General features: G+C 37.4%; 1 protein-coding gene across 1 annotated transcript; it reads right to left on the bottom strand.

The window, feature by feature from the left end:
• Positions 1-3,709: 3,709 nt before the first annotated feature.
• Positions 3,710-17,408, bottom strand: gfral (GDNF family receptor alpha like). The gene is made up of 5 exons (XM_049481587.1): positions 17,378-17,408; positions 15,453-15,578; positions 9,823-9,977; positions 8,588-8,961; positions 3,710-4,007 (listed from the first exon to the last, which is right to left on the bottom strand). The coding sequence occupies exons 1-5, from the start codon at positions 17,406-17,408 to the stop codon at positions 3,710-3,712; spliced, it is 984 nt and encodes a 327-aa protein (XP_049337544.1).
• Between the last annotated feature and the right edge of the window lie 1,389 nt (positions 17,409-18,797).

Below are 18,797 nucleotides of genomic sequence, written 5' to 3'. Positions count from 1 at the left end.
AATCTAGTTTCCTAGCTCTTCTACCTCGCGTTCTTTCTACGTTCTCTACTTTTCGTGTTTGACCTCTGCTTGTTTGTTTACCTGCTACTGTTTTAGCTTAGTCCTTCTGTTTAAGCTTGTTTTCTGGTTCAGACCCTTGCTTGTGTTTGGACCTTGATCTCTGACTTGCTCATGGTTAGTGCTAGATTTGGATTGGATAGGTTTTTTTTTTCCTTTAATAAATGAAAAAGCACTTTTTATATATTTACTCAGGTTATCTTTGTCTGATATTAAAGTTTGATTGATAACCTTTTTTGATAAATAGAGCTAATATACCAAATTTGCTGCTCAGCTAGCTAACTCACTGCAGCATGTGTAGCTAGATTCACCAGTGCTGAAGCATGTTACTGTATTCTTCCTGGAACTTTTGAGGGTTTACGTTTATCAGCTTCTAGAATTATGCTCATTCACTTCTCTGCATTATGTTTGTTTGATCAGCTAATACTGCATATAATGATAATTTAGAAATACTGTTCTTATTTGTGTGTACCAGTTTTCTGTATTCACCTGCAGAAACTGCTACTGTCAATGTTACCTGAGGCTGTTCACTTAAATCAGTAAATACATTTAAGCATCTCTACTGACTCCGACTAATGACTCTGACTCTGACATTAGACCTATAGCGGTCAAGATCCTCCTTAACCAACTTCTCAACAACAGTTATTAACTGAATGCTCCTCCTTCTAGTAGCATTGGAGTTCCCATGGCAACTCCACTCATTGAGTAGGATGGAAAGCGTAAGTAGACTTCAGTATATGGAGACCCAGTTCTTTGTCCAGCATCTAAATGGAACTGCTTAATACACGATCACTAACAAACAAACCTCATGACCTCACAAGTCTCATGCACGACCATATTCTGGATTTAATGTGCCTCACAGAAACCTGGCATCAACCAGATACTTTTTTCTGTATTAAATTAGACCTGTCCTGCTTGATAATGTTACCTCCAGAAACCCAAAGACTGGATCGTGGTGGTGATCTGGCTATGAACTACTGCATTAATCAGGGGCCTCATGTATTAAGACTTGCGTGGATTTCATACTAAATTGTTGCTCAGAGCTGAAAAGTTGTATCAAACCGTGCGTAGGCAGAATCCCACGTACTTTCTCGTAGTACATTGCAATTAACTTGAAATTAACCGCAAGTGCACGAACACATCATACCTGCCTACATAGAGTATAATGTTATAATAATAATAATAATAATAATAATAATATGCTATAGTATAATATGCCCGTCAAGAAAGTGTTGCAAGGCGCGTAGGGTAATTACCCATGTTTTAAATTAATTATTCTAAGCTGGATAATAAATGCTTTCAGTTAATTGCTTCAAACGAGCTTGCCGAGAAGCCCCCCGTCACGCAATCAGCTTGTGATCTTATCCCAACCATGCTCTTGGAAACCTGAAACGACAATAAACGGCCCAATAATGGCTTGCTACAATCTGTGCGTAAAGGATAGCTTAGTTGTAATTTCAATGCATTGCTCTAAGTGTCGCAAAATGACGTACAAAATATACGTACAAAAAACATGCGTACGCCCGAAATGAAAGTGCCATGGGGAAACGCACTTTCTCACGTTCAAGTCACATTTAGTACATCTGACCGTGAGCGTGAAATATGGCGTACGCAATGTTTTTGTACGTACGCACCTTCAGTACATAAAGCCCCTGGACTTGTCTTCTTTGCCTCAGCCTGAGCTTTCCTCTTGTAAATTGTCATCTCCAGTAACAATACTTATCAATTTATCAGCCTCCCAAACTAAACCCATCCTTCATGCCTGAGATGGACAACCTCGTCTTAACATTTCGTACAGCCTCTGCCAATATTAGTGTACAAGAGAGATATCAACATCCATCACCAACTGCTGTTTCTGTTTAAGGCAACTTGTTAATGTCTCCCCTGGTTCACTGATGAGCTAAGGATAAGGAAGGCAGCTGGGTCTGCACTTTAGAGGTCTTACAAAACCTTAGGCCTCACTGTTCATTAGGTAGCATATCTATAACACCAAAAAGCATACTCAAAATCCATTATTGAAGCACAGTCACAGAGTGTAATTCTAAGAAGTTCACCACTATGAACCATCTCCTGAACCCACAAGCCCTTTTACCCACCGAAAGTACTGAGGACACGGCAACAACTTCAAGACTTTCTTCAGAACAAAAAAATTTACTTAATTCATTCTGCTCTCTTGACCTCATCCACTCTACCTGTGCTGGATACATAATCACAGTCTAAGGATTCCCAGCCCCTAAACTGTTTCTCAGAAGTTATGCAGCAAGAGGTTAAAGGCATTATGCAGAAAATGAAACCCTCCACCTGCACCATGGATCCATTTCCTACTTCTCTGGTGAAAGCTAACATCTCTGCCATAAGTCCTGCCATCACCACTGAGATTAACCACTCTCTCCAGGCTGGGCTTGTACCATCTTCTCAAAAAACCTATGCTTGATCCAGACATCTTTGCAAATTATAGGCCCATCTGCAACCTTCCCTTTCTCTCCAAAGTACTGGAAAAGGTAGCACCAACCTTCTTTATGACCTTTTTTTAAAAAATCAGCCTGGCTTCCATTCTGATCACAGCACAGAAACAGCTCTGGTTAAGGTTGCAAATGACCTTTTGATGGCAGCAGACACTGGCTTACCTTTAGACGGCATTTGACGCTGTCGACCTTTGCCTACTCCTCCACCAGCTTCATCACACCATAGGACTCACAGACAATGCCCTTAATTTGGTTTTAATCTTATCTGACTGAGACTATTTAACATTAGGAAAGGCAAGATTGCTGAAACAAACTGTGACCTGCAAAGTCCCACAGGGGTCAGTCTTTGGCCCCATGCTTTTTACTACCTACAATCTTCCCCTTGGCAATATCATTAGTAGCCATGGAATTTTATTCCACCGCTATGTTGATGACATGCAACCTTATCTTAAAGCTGACACATACTCCTCTGCAACCTCTTCATCGTCACCATTATCAACATCTCTGTCACGACTTGCCGCCTGTCTTGTAAATATACAGTTGTGGATGGACCAAAACTTCCTCCAGTTGAATAATACCAAAACAAGGCAATCATTATTGGCACTTTTCAGCAGACTCAGTCAACCTAAATAACCAGTATTACATTCTCAAGCCACAACATTCCACTTTCCATATCAGTCACCAATGTTGGCATGAGGCTTGACCCTCAACTAACCATTGAGACTCATATTAAACATCTCTGCAAGATCTTCTTTCACCACCTCAAAAAAATTGCTGTACTTCATTACACATTACACCCATCCTCCTTTCTATTCACAGGCTCCCCATCTCTGCCAGGATTAAATACAAGTTTTCTCTCCTCACCCACCAGAGCATCTGTTCCAATGCTCCTACCTATCTGAAAGAGCTCCTTACCCCACTGATTGCAAATTGCCTCCTTCTCCAGAACTAAACTCACCCTGACCATCTTAGGGCAGGTTAAGTTAGTTGAGAGCTTCAAAAAAGAAGAATGATCACACTTGATTATGACACTTCCTATAAGGTGTAAAGATGTTTTTATAGCAGTTTTCTGCTTTCTGCTTATGGTGATGCTTCTGTGGAGTAGGATTTTTTTTTAAATGTGAAGTGTGCTGATAATATATATAATATATGTAATGTATAGCAAGGCAGAGCTGCAGCTAGGCATCTTAGTTACTGGCTGTGGTGAAATAAAGACTGCATAAATACTTACTGAATTGAGTTCTGTTTTGAACGGCCTGCTTCAGCATGTTGCATCTGTAAGAGTTCTCATGGTGAAGTCCATGGCAGGTGCATGGGCTCTGCAGTGGAGACCCCATTGTTGCAACAAAGGCCTTCCTGCATTCTTTGTCTCCACTACGGAAGAAGTCTGCATCTATAAGGTGTAACAGTTCCCTCGTGGAATATCCACTAAAAGAAGCTTCCTCAGAGCCAAAGCACTTGGACAAGAACCCCTCAAACGTCTGCCTGTTGATGCAAGAGAGAGCATTTTACAAGCAGCTCCTCACAGCCATCACAGCAGATTTGAAATGCTTTATAGAAATGGGTGAGCATAAGTAAACACTACCGTCTGCCTCTGCCTGGCACTCAGGATGGAGCAGACTGGCATAATCCTACTATAATTGCACATAAAACAAAGCTGTATGGCAAAGACATGGTCTTAAATGTTAACCCCTTCCACCATAAAAAAAAAAACATCTGAACCAAAACCAGGCAGACCTCCCTACCCACATTGTTAATATACTTCAAATATCAGTTTCACTGTATATACTATGAAAGATTAATAACACACATTCAATTAAAATAATTACTCCTGCACTCTAAATTAGGTTTCTAAGCAAAATATGTAACTATGGGCTTTGCTGTAAACCAGTAAACCTAATATAACAAGTAGTTTCTCTGAATTTAACACAAAACGTTAGCTTTTAATAACTACCACACTTTCATATTTAATCAACAGGCAAGCTTAATAGAGGGCCTCTCTGACAAGCTTCTGGCAGTGTTCCTTAGGAACCATGTCAAATTCCTCATAGACAGTGGCTTCCAGTTTCATATTAAAAAAATATTTTTGAATGTGTGTGCTTGATCTGTATTTGTGTGAACGAATCTGTCCCTGAAATGCCTCACATGCGCACATTAATACGTGTATAAACGTTGCCTTCTTCACCAACAACAAAAAAAACTTATATGTGAGAGATGACTCGTAGCTTCATAAAAGGAAATGGATGAGTTAGCAGCTCATATGTGGAGGATGTTTTGCTGGAGTGGAGAAACAGCAAACAGCAAGTCTGAAGTTCATGTTCAGGTCGAGGAGGAGAACAAAAAGGCCAAGCTGTTTGCGTTTGCTGTTTTTGCAGCTATAGCTGCACAGCTGCACCAAGAGATGTGTGGGTACGAGAGAGAAGCACATAGTGCATGCATTAAAGAAAAAGACGCGTGAATTCAGATTTGACTGTTCACATTCATGACACATGTCCATGGATTGGATACATTGGATTTGGCACATTCACACAGCCATGAAAAAATTTGATCTGAGCCACATTGAGCATGGTAATATAAAGGTAGCCTTAAGGACTTTTCTGAAAACAAGCCTTGGTGGACTTATTTTTAGCAGATGCTTTTGTACAGTATTGATAGACTGAGCCACACCTGCCAGAAATAGCAGAGTCAAGGTAAAAGTACAATAATTCAAGTGCTCCTGATGCAACTTATGAACTAATAAATGCACACTGGATTTTCAAATGTATCTCTTAACAGAAATTTTAGTTCTATTAACAGACTCAACCCGCATGGGGCTGTGAGCACTGGTGCTTTGCAGCGTTAGTTTGTTGTGGTGATCAGTTCTGTGTTCATCCGGCTTGTTGCGTGTGATTCTGTCAAGGATGGTTTATTGATTCCTCTCTGTGTTTATCTGTCACTACAGATTATTGGTACTTTTGGTACTGAGTTATTGTACTACGTTTCATGGTGTAAGTTAGGTTTCTTTTGAAACCTTTGAGTCCAATCTGTTGGTTTGGCAGTTTTAGCCTAGCTTCGTTTAGGGGTGTGAACTTGAGACAGTTTGCCAAACAAACTGGTTGGACCCTTTGAGCTTCATGACTCATTCGAGGCTGTAATGTCAAACAAACTGAATCTGGCACAGCGCAGGATTACTGGTGAGCAGAGCTGTGATGATCACCAAAGCATAAATGGCACTGTGAGTGGGTTTTGGTGCTTTTCTGTCCTTGTCTGTGAATTTATTGAATGAATTATCTACTTCTAAGTACCAATAGACAGTAAGTGTCATGTGAAATAAAACAGCACTTTTTATGTGACTTCTTACAGACTTTCCGAGTGTATTATAAACTTTCTCTGGGTAAGTTACTGGGTAAGTTTTCTGTCGCTTCAGCTCCATATGGCCACTACACTGCATACGCGTGCTTTGCTCATAAGCTCGTTAGCTTAGTTATACATTGTTTGTGGCAATCGATCACTGAACAGATGTTCAACCTAGGTTGCACTGCCGATATTGACTTAATTTAATCAATCAGTACCAATCTGTTATTTACATAATACAAGTATGTCCTCTTTCCCCTCCCTGTCTTATCTTCTAAATTTTTGTTCAGGCTACTAAATAAGGAAATTACTACATACATAAAATATTTACTTTCTAATTACACACCATCATGACAATATACCATTACTCTAATGTTGACCCAATTGCTACTGAGTGGTAGCTGATATTTTCTGTCACATTTTAAGTCGAGTTTTTTTTTTCTTTTTTTTGCTACATCAGGGCCATCGCCTGGGCTAGACTTTCAGTGCTATAGCCCTGAACATTTCTGAACGAGCCCTGAATGTAATGTTAAAGCAAAGTTGGTGTTACACCAAATTCTGTGACCTTCGAGTTGTGTGATAGCTACGCCAACGCGCTTTCGTTTCTCATTCTGCTGCCTCCAGCATGCCTAACTATGAGAAATGCGTCTGATTACACTCTGTAATCTATTAATTACACATTGTATAAAAATGCAAAGGAGCTATCAGAATTAGTGACCCCATGCCAAGACTACTCTGTCCACTCGTCATTAATGTTCTTTTTGGCTAAAAAAGGTAAGAAAAAAACTAAAAAAAAGGTAAAAAAAAAACTAAAACATTTGTTGGATTTTAAGTAATTTATAAGGAAATGAATAGAAACTGAGAAATAGTGCACACAATGAGACCCATCATTTTGGTAACTACACAGGAAATTTGGCAGTGTTAAATCAACACTTTTAGTGTTAAATTAACACTGAGAGTGTAAAGTTTAACACCAATAAGTGTTAATTTAACACTGCCAAATTTCCTGTGTAGCTAGTAAATGTTTCAGAACATTAGTAGAAATATATCTGTCCAGTTTAGTGCGCAGCACTAATTTTGTCTAAATTTGTCTAATCCTGGCAGCGGTCATCTATATGTCACGCCTACCACAGACTCTGTATTTCCCATCTCTAACTCTGCCGTTCCCGTCTATGGACAATCCCCGGTCCGGAACTACAACTTCCAGCATGCTCCTGACAACACCACATGTTCGGACTCAGCCAACCGCGGCTCATTCAAGCGATCTACGTCACCGGAATTCTTGATTGTGTTTAGGTGTTAATAATTTAGTTTAGATATAAATACCTGTCTGTTTGTCTCGTTTTTCGCGAGGTATTTTCCCTGTTACATAAGCGATATACTGAGTGTTATTTTCCTGTCTGTATTATCCATGTATGACCCTTGTTTTGTTCTTTTCGACTTTGTTTCTGCCTGATATTTTGCTCTGTTTATGTTTGTGATTTCCTGGTTTATTGAACACTGCTTCTGGCTAATGGTTTCGTTTTCGGTTTATGATTCAGCTCTGATGAATTGGTTTGTTGTTACTCTGGTTTTGACCCAAGCCTGTTATTCGACTACACTCTCTGTTTATGAGCCTTGTAATAAAGCCTCGTTTTGTTTTTACCGCGAGCTTCTGACTCCCGTCTGTGGCGTTACACTATAATTTTCTGTATATTTCATTTCATTGCTGCTGATGTTTGGGACTCATACCTTCCCTCATTAATTTACTGTTCTGAGTGTTTCCAAAATCAGACTCATCAATAATGATGTTTTTTAGTTACTGATGTAACAAATGCGATAATAATACATACCCCAAAATACAGCTCCAGAAAAAAATGATTTTACTATTTTATTTTTTTACTATTTTATTATTTACTATTATGAATGTTGTTGTTTTATTCTATAAGGATTAGTCCAAAGGGGACTAAAGTAAAATCATCTTCTTTGATGAGTTTTTTTTCGACACCTGGTTGTCTAATGGACAAAGACCTCAAGAGGCGTACAAGCCACAGTATCTTGTACCCACTGTAAAATTAGCTGGAGGATCATTTTGATCTGGGGAGGCTTCAGCGAGGCTGGAACTGGGCAGGTTCATATTTGTGAATGACGCATGAATCAAACCACATACAAGGTTAATCTGGAAGAAAACTTGCTTCTTTCTGCTCTGGCGATGTTCCCCAAATCTGAGGACTAGATTCACCAGCAGTACAAAGCTTTTAACCCTGTGCATTACTGGGGCATTGTTCCCTGGGTATCACATTGGTGAGGGGGTGTTGTTACTTGACAACCACATGAATGTCAGCACCCTGCTCACTGGCATGTTAGTGGAACCATTCCCACACTATGAGGAGCATCTATAAAGGGATCTGTGTAGGTCCAGATACGACGAGACCTGGCTGACCGGGACTTCGCCAAAGCCTTCACTTATGTACATGTTTAAATATATTTATATATATATTTATTGAGATAAAAAAAGAATGATTGTACTCTTGTCTTTGAACATGTTTTGATAGAAATTTTCTTCAGGAGGTTGATTAGTTCTGACACTGCAGTAGTTGTGTTGAATTTGGAGAAACTTGTTATTTTAGTTGTGTTGTGCTATTTTAATTGGACTTCTTTGGCTAGTTTATGGCAAATAACTTTTAAAATCATATAAGGTTTGTCTATCTGTTTACTCTCCCATCCGTAGTATAGATCTTTAATATCCAAACCTGCAGAGCCTCTCAGCAGAGCAGCTTTCTAACATCTCCAGGCAGTTCCATGGCGTCTGATTTGCTGAGCAGGAGCTTGACTGCAGGATGTTTTGGACGTCTCGACAGTCCTGGTCAGCTTCCTCACACTGGCAGAACATCAGCATCTCAGCCGTGTTCTGGGGCAGGCCTGTGAAGAAGCTTCTGGTGGCCAACCTGCAGCTACTGCCCTCACACTGCGTCTCAGAGCAGGACTGGACAAACGGCACCAGCTGCCTGTTACACACTTCATCCCCAACACACCTGGTCATCACCTGCAGACAGGATGAGTCTGAGCGAGGATCTGTGTTTGGGAACAGATAGAGAGAGAGGATCAATTTGAGGATTAAATAAACCTGTCAGATCTAAGCCTGAGCTAAGATCCAGTTATTATCATATCCTAAAAACCTGTTTTCTTTCCACTCAGCCTTCAAATGATTATCTTCATGCACAGAAAAATACAGCAATAATTGAGACACATGCAACGTAAGTATATATAATCTACAGTTTGTACAATATAACAAATTCAGTTAACACCAGTATTTTAAACTGAACTAAATTATTACATATAAAAATATTACAAATCTGACCCAAAACCTTAATAGATTACAATAGTTTATGGTGTTCTATTTATAAAAACATTTAGGAATGTTATAATGTATTCTGCTAAATTTAATCTGCTGTCTAGTCTTCATAAAGATTTATCTTAATGTAGAAAACATTATTTATTCATTACAGTTTAATGAGTATTTTATATTAAGCACATACATTAATAGCTTTAATATTACTAGCAGTCATGTTTTGGAAACTGTTTAAACATTATTACACATTTTCATTAAACACCACTGTATAAATTCGTCCAAACATTTTCATTTCACTGTATGTCCTCTGATATGTTCTACTTTCTTCAGAGATGCACAAGACAAGTACATTGTAAACACTGTATATACGTGTAAACACAGTATTCTTTCTTACATACATGCATTTACTTTCTGCATGTCTTGTTTTCTTACTGAAAACATGAATTATATAACATAATTAATTCACTTCAAAAAGCACACCTCTGGGTCTCCTGCTCATCTGCTGGTTTGCCACACTTAATTTTTCCTTTAAGGTCACCCTGCTAGAACCTGCTGAAAAATCACAAACTATAAACATTTAAATTAAAATACCGTTTATTCTGCAGTGCACTGCCTGAAATGCTAGTCGATGCATACTGTACCAGAGTATGACTGGCATGAAGAAGACAGCAGCTGTAGAGTACTGCATGGGTCATCCTCTGTGCACACGTGCTTGCAGTTTGAGTAGTGGGTTAATAATGCCTGGATAGTCACATTACAGCGCTCAGAGCTCAGCGTTTCACAGCCGCTATCTGAGGAGAAGAGAAAAGCAGATTTACTGATGGGTTTTCTCATCATCAGTGCAGGGTAAGCTTTCACCAGCTCTTAACAGTGCAGTTGTGGAAAAACAAACTTTGATTTATATAATCCACAATTAGAAAGACTCTGCCATTCAGTTTTTACATTTTCCATTATTATTTTACAAAAGTATCACTAGGCAGTACATAAGTATAAAACCAATAGCAAAAATTATTTAGCTAGAGTAGAAAACATGAAAAAAATTTATTTAAAATTGTATTGCAAATATACAGTTGCGTTCAAAATTATTCAACCCCTAATGCTGTTGTAGCAAGTTTAAATTTTACGTTTAATGTTGCTCACAATCAGATTAAATAAGGATTAAAATTACAACAATATTTGTTCTAGTATACCAACAATATTGCTTTTTGTTATTCCCTCATTGACAAAATTATTTAACCCCTTAGTCACATACAGAATTAGAACTGCCCTTTGGCAGTAATAATATCCTTCATATGTGAAACATAGCTTTAAACAAGTTTCTTGCTGGCATGGAGGCCTTTATCTCTCAGTGTGTGCCATACTGTCTGTGCCGAAACCTGAGTCCTTCCCTCTGACAAGTCCTGTTGCAGTTCCTCAGCTGTCAGACGGAGATTTTTCTCCACCTTTTGTTTTTCAGATACCAGACAGCAGTTGCCGTCACCATCCTCTTTCTGCCACACACAGATAGCGTTTCAACTCTGCCTTTAGCTTTAAACTTGTGAATTATTCTACCAATCGTCTCTTGAAATGTTTAATGTCTTTGATATCTTTTTATTTACATTAAACATTTACATCGTATCCATATCCTTGCTTATGAAGACCAATTACCTCCTCTCTACACTTCTTTGACCACTTCCTGGACTTTACCATGTTGCAATGACAAAATAAACTGTCTAGTATCTAACCTTTTTAAATCTGCTTAATTTCTGCTTGTTATAGTTCTGCTCACATCTACAGGTGTTCAAATGCCTGAAAAAAAAGCACCTGATTTCTGTTCTTGAGAGTGGTAATCTTTAAGGGGTTGAAACATTCTATCAGTGAGGAAATCCCAAAAAGAACATTTGTCGGTATAGTAGAAAAAATATTGCTGTAATTTAAGTTGCATTTGTCTTTTATAAAAGTTCTTATATGACTTATTTGTAAACAAGATAAAAAATATATATAAGTTAAACTTGCTAAACCACTTTACTTGCAGTGGGGGTTAAATAATTATGAACACAACTGCATACAGCAACGACACATATTTAACCTTTAATGCAGCAGCCAAGAGGCGTGACCATCGACCCAATTAGACTTTTCCCAAATAAGAACTTAAAACAAATATTCAAAGAAACAAAAGCTAGACATGAGAGAATATTGCAAGAACAGCAAAATAGGTCTGCAAAATAGTAAACTTTTTACTACTTTACTTTTTACTATTGCTAACCATGGTAAAAGCATGTACTTATATACATATTTTATTTAACAGTGTAAATTAACAGATAATCTGTAATACTGCCTTCTAAACATTGATACATAGAGCTGAAATCTGTGTAATACTACAAAACATTACTACATAATTCAAGCTTATAGATTTGAATTGTTATTGGCTCTGGATGTAGTGATGTAGTGTATATAATGCACTTTCAAACACTTTCAAAACCAAATACAAATTTGCTAACAGGTGCCAAACACTGCCTGTAGTCAAGTTAGTCAAGTGTTTTAATGATATAGTAGAAACCAAATAAAAAAGTAAAAAGTTAATGATTTTTCTATCGTATTTTCTTTTCTATTGAATTTACGGACTGTAAGGCGCTTTCATTTTCCCAAATATCTTCTGTGTAGTCTGCTTGTTTACCATGTTAAAACAAGCTACATGTGGGGAAAAGCTGGCTGATGGGCCCAGGGTTACCAGAACACTCAAGGTTCCTCAGTCTACCGCTATCGAGCAGCTAGCCCTGATAGCGCTTACTGTAAATAAACGGAAGCACTTTACTCACCCAAATAACCAGTTTGCCGGAGATAAATCTGTGTAGATTAACATCCAGCACTCGTTTGAATTTAAAAGAAAATGGTGATACCCCTTTTCCTTACTAGTGGCACATAATTTACCATATAATCCAGCACGCCTTATAATGGGAAAAATTTGGTAATACTTATCTTTCTTTCCTCATCATTTGGCTTAAATCTATTTCCTCATGTTTCGTAATAATAATATTACTACCTTCATATTAGGTTTCGGTAACACTTTATAATACTGTTCCATAGTTAATAGGTAACTAAGCAGGAACTAAGCAGTAACTAATTAATAGTGCTGCATTAACACCTAAATATTTTCTATTAACTACCAGGGAGTACTGAATAATTACTCAGTAGATAGTACTGAACTAATGATTATAGTAGTTCACTATTAACTCCACAATAATTACTGAGACTTACATATCTCCCAGAGAACTACTTACTAATTATGTCTTCTTTATAATAACTATTCATTAATTACTGCTCAAATCAACATTAACTACTGAAAACCCTTACATCCCACCTGGGGAACTATAGATCTAAATCAGGCATATTTGAGTTAAATGCATATTAATTGAAGGCATATTTGAATTAAGCAAGTGACACCATTTGTAGTAGTGGTAACCTTAATTACCTTATTATCCTCAGTTCCTTCCAAATATTAGCAACATATAGTACAATACTACAGTGTGTATTACTCTGCTTAACCATCATTTTTGGAAGGAAAAAACAACATTATAACGTAATATTATTGCATAGAAGACATTGATGAAAGTTCTCCAGAAGGCATCTAAGACTCTAAGAATGACTGTAAGACAGTAATAATGTAACAATCATTGCTTTAATACTAGGTATCAGTCTTATAAAAGTGCATCTTCAGCGTTTGCAGTCTCACAGAGATTTATTTCACTGCGCACTATTAGGGTAATTACGGTAATTTCACAGCGGACGCAGCTCTCCAGGTCCTTCGTGTAAATTCCTCGCTGTGCTGCTGCTGCTGCTGCTGGAGGAGGAGGATTAAGAGAGAGACTCTGCTGCTTTCATATTTCTGTATTTGATTGAAAATAAACTAGTAATCAAGATATTGAGATCTTTTCCAGCTTATTTTACCCCCGGATCAGAGGAGGACTCTATGTAGGTTGTTAACCAGCTTTAGGATGTGTGTTAGCTAGCTAAGTTAGCTAAGTTGTGTGTGTAGTTAGCGTTAGCCAGCTAATTTAGCTAGGTTATGTGTGTGTTAGTTAGCTAGGTTATGTGTTTTCGTTTGCTAGCTAAGTTAACTTTTATGTGTGAGTTAGTTAGCTAGGTTATATGTGTGTTAGTTAGCAAGCTAAGTTAGCTAGGGGAAATGTGTGTGTGTGTTAGATAGGTTAATTGTGTTAGCTAGTTTAAATGTGTGTGTTAGTTAACTAGGTTAAATGTGTGTTATTATTATTATTATTACTATTATTATTATTAATGTATATTTCCCTTTATAATACTGTGACATGATCTGCAGTAACTCCTAAAGAAGAACACAGTAACTCCTCAGTAATCAGTAATTAGTTACCATTTTTCTCACTTTATAATACTGTGATATGATTTGCAGTAACTCCTAAAGAAGAACACAGTAACTCTTCAGTAATTAGTAATTAGTTACCATGTTTCTCACTTTATAATACTGTGACATGATCTGCAGTAACTCCTCAGTAATTAGTAATTAGTTAACATGTTTCTCACTTTATAATACTGTGACATGATCTACAGTAACTCCTAAAGAAGAACACAGTAACTGCTCAGTCATTAGTAATGGGTTACCATGTGCTGCTGTTAACTCCCGAAAAAAGAAGACAGGGACCCCTTATTAATTATCCATGAAGAACACAGGGACACCTAGTCCGTTATCTAACACAAATATTTATTCATTTAAACATGATTTCCCCCAGAATAAGGATGTAGGACACATCCTAGAGTAAAGCTGTATGTGAGCCATCACTTCTACTGAGCACATCTCCAGGAGGACTGAAGAAGAGCACAGGTTTAGAATAAACACCTGCAACACACTGACAGAATATTACAAAAATGGGGGTTAAGCAGACTACTGCACATTTCAGTGTGTCTAACATTTGGAAGATATTGAGCATACTAAGGTAAGTAAGGTTAATATATGATAAGTGGTGTCACTGACTTTAATATCACCACTGATAGAATAACCTGCAGCAGCAGATAAACACACTGATAGAGGCCAGCGGTCCGGCGCTGTGGAATTACCGTAATTACCCTAATAATGGGCATTGAAAGTCTGTGAGACTGCAAGGCTGAAGATGAATGTTTATAAGGTTGGTGCTGAAAATTAAAGCAGTGACCATTAAAACAAAATTGAGTACAGTCAGTCTTAGAGTCTTCTGGAGAACATAAATAATGTCTACTATGTAATAATATTACGTTATTTTTTCTTTTAAAAATGGGGTTTAAGCAGATTACGACAGTATTTTACTATATGTTGCTAATATTTGGAAGATAATGATGATAATAAGGTAATTAATGTCACTACTACTACAAATTGTGTCACTCAAATATGCCTTTAATATCACCACTGATAGAATAATTGTTTGTGTAGACTGATTTAGATCTATAGTTCCCCAGGTGGGATGTAAGGGTTTTCAGTAGTTAATGTTGATTTGAGCAGTAATTAATGAGTAGTTATTATAAAGGAGACATAATTAGTAAGTAGTTCTCTGGGAGATATGTAAGTCTCAGTAATTATTGTGAAGTTAATAGTGAACTACTATAATCATTAGTTCAGTACTAATCTACTGAGTAATTATTCAGTACTCCCTGGTAGTTAATAGAAAATATTTAGGTGTTATTAATTCGTTACTGCTTAGTTACCTATTAACTATGGAACAGTATTATAAAGTGTTACCGGTGGTTTCAGTTATGAAAATGAACACCTTGATATGAATACTGATTTCAGAACAATACCAATCAGTAAAGATGAATGGTGGATGAATAGTCAATATGGGTGCAAAATATTGCTGAGTAACCAGTACAAGCCAACCTTTATAGTGTGCATACGACAGCCAGGTAACCTGTGTAGCCATTGTAGATTTTGTACAGTAAAGATATAGAATTGATACCCTGCCTTGTCTTAACAATTTTAGCGCAAGATTTTTTTTTTTGTAACATAAGACACTGGCATTGCTTTCAAATAAAAATACAGCTACCAAACTCTCACTCTGACTGTGTGAACTGCCTGGACAATGACATAAGAAAGGACAGTGGTTTCTTAGAATTGCTGTAAGCTATTGCCTTTAACTGGATCATCATACTGCACAGAGACATCTCCTTGAACATGTTATTGCAACAAACGTATGATCATTTAAAATGATGGCGGAGGTTTCAACTAAGAGGAAAGCCCTCTATGAACCCACACAAACACAGATCATGGAACAAAAACAAGTTAGTACCTTTAGAGCTGCAGATATTTCTCAGAAGCTCACTTTTGCAGATCTCTGGTGAAACACACGGCTGCATAAACAACAAACAGCCCAGTGATATCCTGCTGCCAACCACCGGCCAAGCCAAATATAACACTGAAGAGGAAAAAGAACAAGAGCAGTCACACTGTTGCTCATCACAATCACTGTACTGTGCAAAAGACAGAGAACAGCTATTACACGTCTAGTTTCCAGAGAAAAAGTGGAAAATCATCAAAGATGAACAGAAATGACCAAACCTGGAGGTCTAAGATGATTACAAGATTCAGAGAAAACTATGTTAGACCTGGTAGGAAAACCAAAACCGGCCTTAACACACCACTTTCATCTTCAGCAGGGGGAGAAAATTTGGCTCCACTCTTTTCAGTTCTAAAACACACAAAGGTTGTGTGCTGTGCTTTAAAGAGGAAGAGCAGTGAGTCTACAAACTCTTACTGAGAAAAGGAACACAGAATCAAACTGCTGTTACAGGAGGCATTTGCAAATCTCTGCAAAATTCACTAAAAGTGAGTTGAAGTGTAGACAAACTAAATACTCATCTTTAGTCATTGAGGCTACTATATATATATAGTAGCCTCAATGACTAAAGATGAGTATTTAGGGTGGCTACACTATTTTTTATGTGTTTGTTTTAATGAAAAACCTTTGATTTTTGGGAAATCCTATTTTTGTATTAAATTAAACCATACAATACAAATGATTTACAAAAATATTAAAACAATGGTTTCCTCTTAAACAAACACCTGATTATCAGTATTTTCAGTGATAAAATGTTTTGTCTATGTTAAATTAATGGAGACAGAAGTGCACTTTGGGTCGCAAGGAAAAAAGGTACTACACTTTAATAAATATAATTAGAAGATAAACATGTTTATTTCAGAATCTACAAGTCCTGTAAAGAGATTAGATGTTTCTCAAATTACACTTTAGGAAACGGTATTAAAAAGTCTCTCACTTTAGGAAACAAAACACCATCTATAAGACTTAGCTAAACCTTTATTTAGGAATTTGTTGGTTATATACAGGTTTTGATTTACCTGTCTTACCAGCATATGACCTCTTTCCTTTCCCTTTATGTCTCAATTTCACCTCAACAGTTCCCTCAAATTGTCATTTCTTAATAATAGGTAACAATGTAAAAACTTTGTAAATATATTTGATCATTTTTTTGATCAGACTTTGATTTGATTAGAATTTATGTTTACTAAATCTTGAATAAAAAATGGTGTCCAAACTTTGCATAAAGCCATGCATTTTCCATAACATCTACACTAGTCTGTTGTAGGAGAAATAAAATGATACATTATGAGTGTTTTAGGTTATGTTTACAGGATTTTAAATATAGGGGATGTAAGGTTTTGTTCCCCAGGCTAGTGAAGACTGCAAAAGCATCTGCTCAGAAGCAAGAGGATTACATTCAGCAAACACTCCTTTAATGTATTCCTGTATAACATTATTCCCCAAGCTTTTACTACAGGCAGATTTTCAGCACTGTAGGTGCAACAATGTGAGCAGCAGTATCATCCTTCTTCTGTACAAAGGCCAGTTCAGAGAAACATTTACAACAGAGATCCAATAACATGTCATAGCAAAAACACACAACACCAGCTTTTAATTTTGGTCAAAAGATTTGAGCATTAAAGTAGAATATTGCTGTCAGTGGCTTTTGAGCTGTTTTATTGGTTTACTCACTTTTTGAAAAAAATATTGAGGATTTCTGACTGATGAATCAATGAAATGGAGATTTAATATTTAATTTTAATTATAATGCAGTAATTGCACCCATAATCACAGTCTCAGCTCAGTGTGTTTAACTGAGGTCTGAATGTAAAACTGCACTAAAAGGGCACGTGTTTGTGTAAAGCAGTTCGAGCGCGCGGGGTGTCAGTACTCACCGGTGATCAGCGCGGTGTTCGGGACCCTCATCGCGCTCCGGATCCGGTTCTGTTCCGGTCAGCACCTGCAGAATGGACAGCTCCGCGCGCGCCCCGCTACAGCGCCGCTGACGAGCATGACGTCACGGGTCATCTCTCGCGCGCAGTTAATGAGCTCGGGTGTGTCTGTTGTTGACAGGAGGGCTTTCATAACCTCTTTATATAGAGCAATTATACCCACATCCCCACACTGATCACCCTGAACACATTCTTCTCTTTCATATTTTTATCATTTCAGCTTTTATGGACTTCTTTGGTAACAAAATTAAAAACATTCTGGAAATAATTAAACAGATAAATAGCACATCCTCTTTGTCATCTGGTGCAGCTGATATAGAACAAACCCTGTTACTGAAGTTAGGATGAAAGCCTTTAACCCACTTCCACAGCTAGAACTAGAGAAAATGATCTCCTCTTCAAACAGAACAACCTGCACACTTGATGCTGTTCCCACAAAATTACTAAAACAGGTACTGCCAGATATAATTAAACCTCTGTTAATGATAGTAAACTCATCGCTCGCCCTGGGCCATGTACCCAAAGCATTTAAATCAGCTGTAAACCTCTTAAACCTCTGAACAAGAAACCAAGTCTTGAACCTAGTGTGCTGTCTAACTATAGACCTATTTCAAACTTACTTTATCTTTAAGATTTTAGAAAAAGCTGTGACCCAACAACTTTGCTCTTACCTGCAAAGAAACCAGATCTATGAAAAATTTAAATCTGGATTTAGGCCTCATCATAGCACTGAGACAGCTTTAGTTAAAATAACAAACCATTTGCTTATTGCTGCCGACCAAGGCTGTGTTTCCCCCACAGATACTTCTGGATCTGAGCGCAGCCTTTGATACAATAGATCATACTATCCTTTTAGAAAGATTAGAGAACATGGTTGGTGTAACTGGAACTGCATTATCATGGTTTAAACCATACTTAACCGATCGCTATCAGTTTGTGAGGATAAATGATATAACTTCCAGTTATACTAAGGTAAGATATGGAATTCCACAAGGCTTTGGACCATCATTATTTACATTATACTGTATATGCTCCCACTGGGCAAAGTTATTAGAAAACATGACGTAAATTTTCATTGTTATGCGGATGACACGCAGCTCTTCATATCAGCCAAACCTGATGACAGAGTGAGATTAAACAAAATCGAGGATTGTGTAAAAGATGTGAAATTGTGGATGTCGCACAACTTCCTCCTATTAAATAATGATAAAACAGAAATTCTCCTATTAGGCCCCAAAGCTGCTAGAAATAAATCATCAGACTTAATGTTAAATCTGGAGGAATTCTCCTTCAAACCTGGTTCAGCAGCTAAAAACCTTGGAGTTATTATAGATTCAGATCTAGCATTCGATAAACACATATC

Source organism: Astyanax mexicanus, chromosome 7 (assembly GCF_023375975.1).
Source record: "Astyanax mexicanus isolate ESR-SI-001 chromosome 7, AstMex3_surface, whole genome shotgun sequence".
In the NCBI taxonomy this organism is placed as follows: Eukaryota; Metazoa; Chordata; class Actinopteri; order Characiformes; family Acestrorhamphidae; genus Astyanax; species Astyanax mexicanus.
Note: the sequence above shows the minus strand (reverse complement) of the source record. Positions and strands in the feature narration are given on the sequence as shown.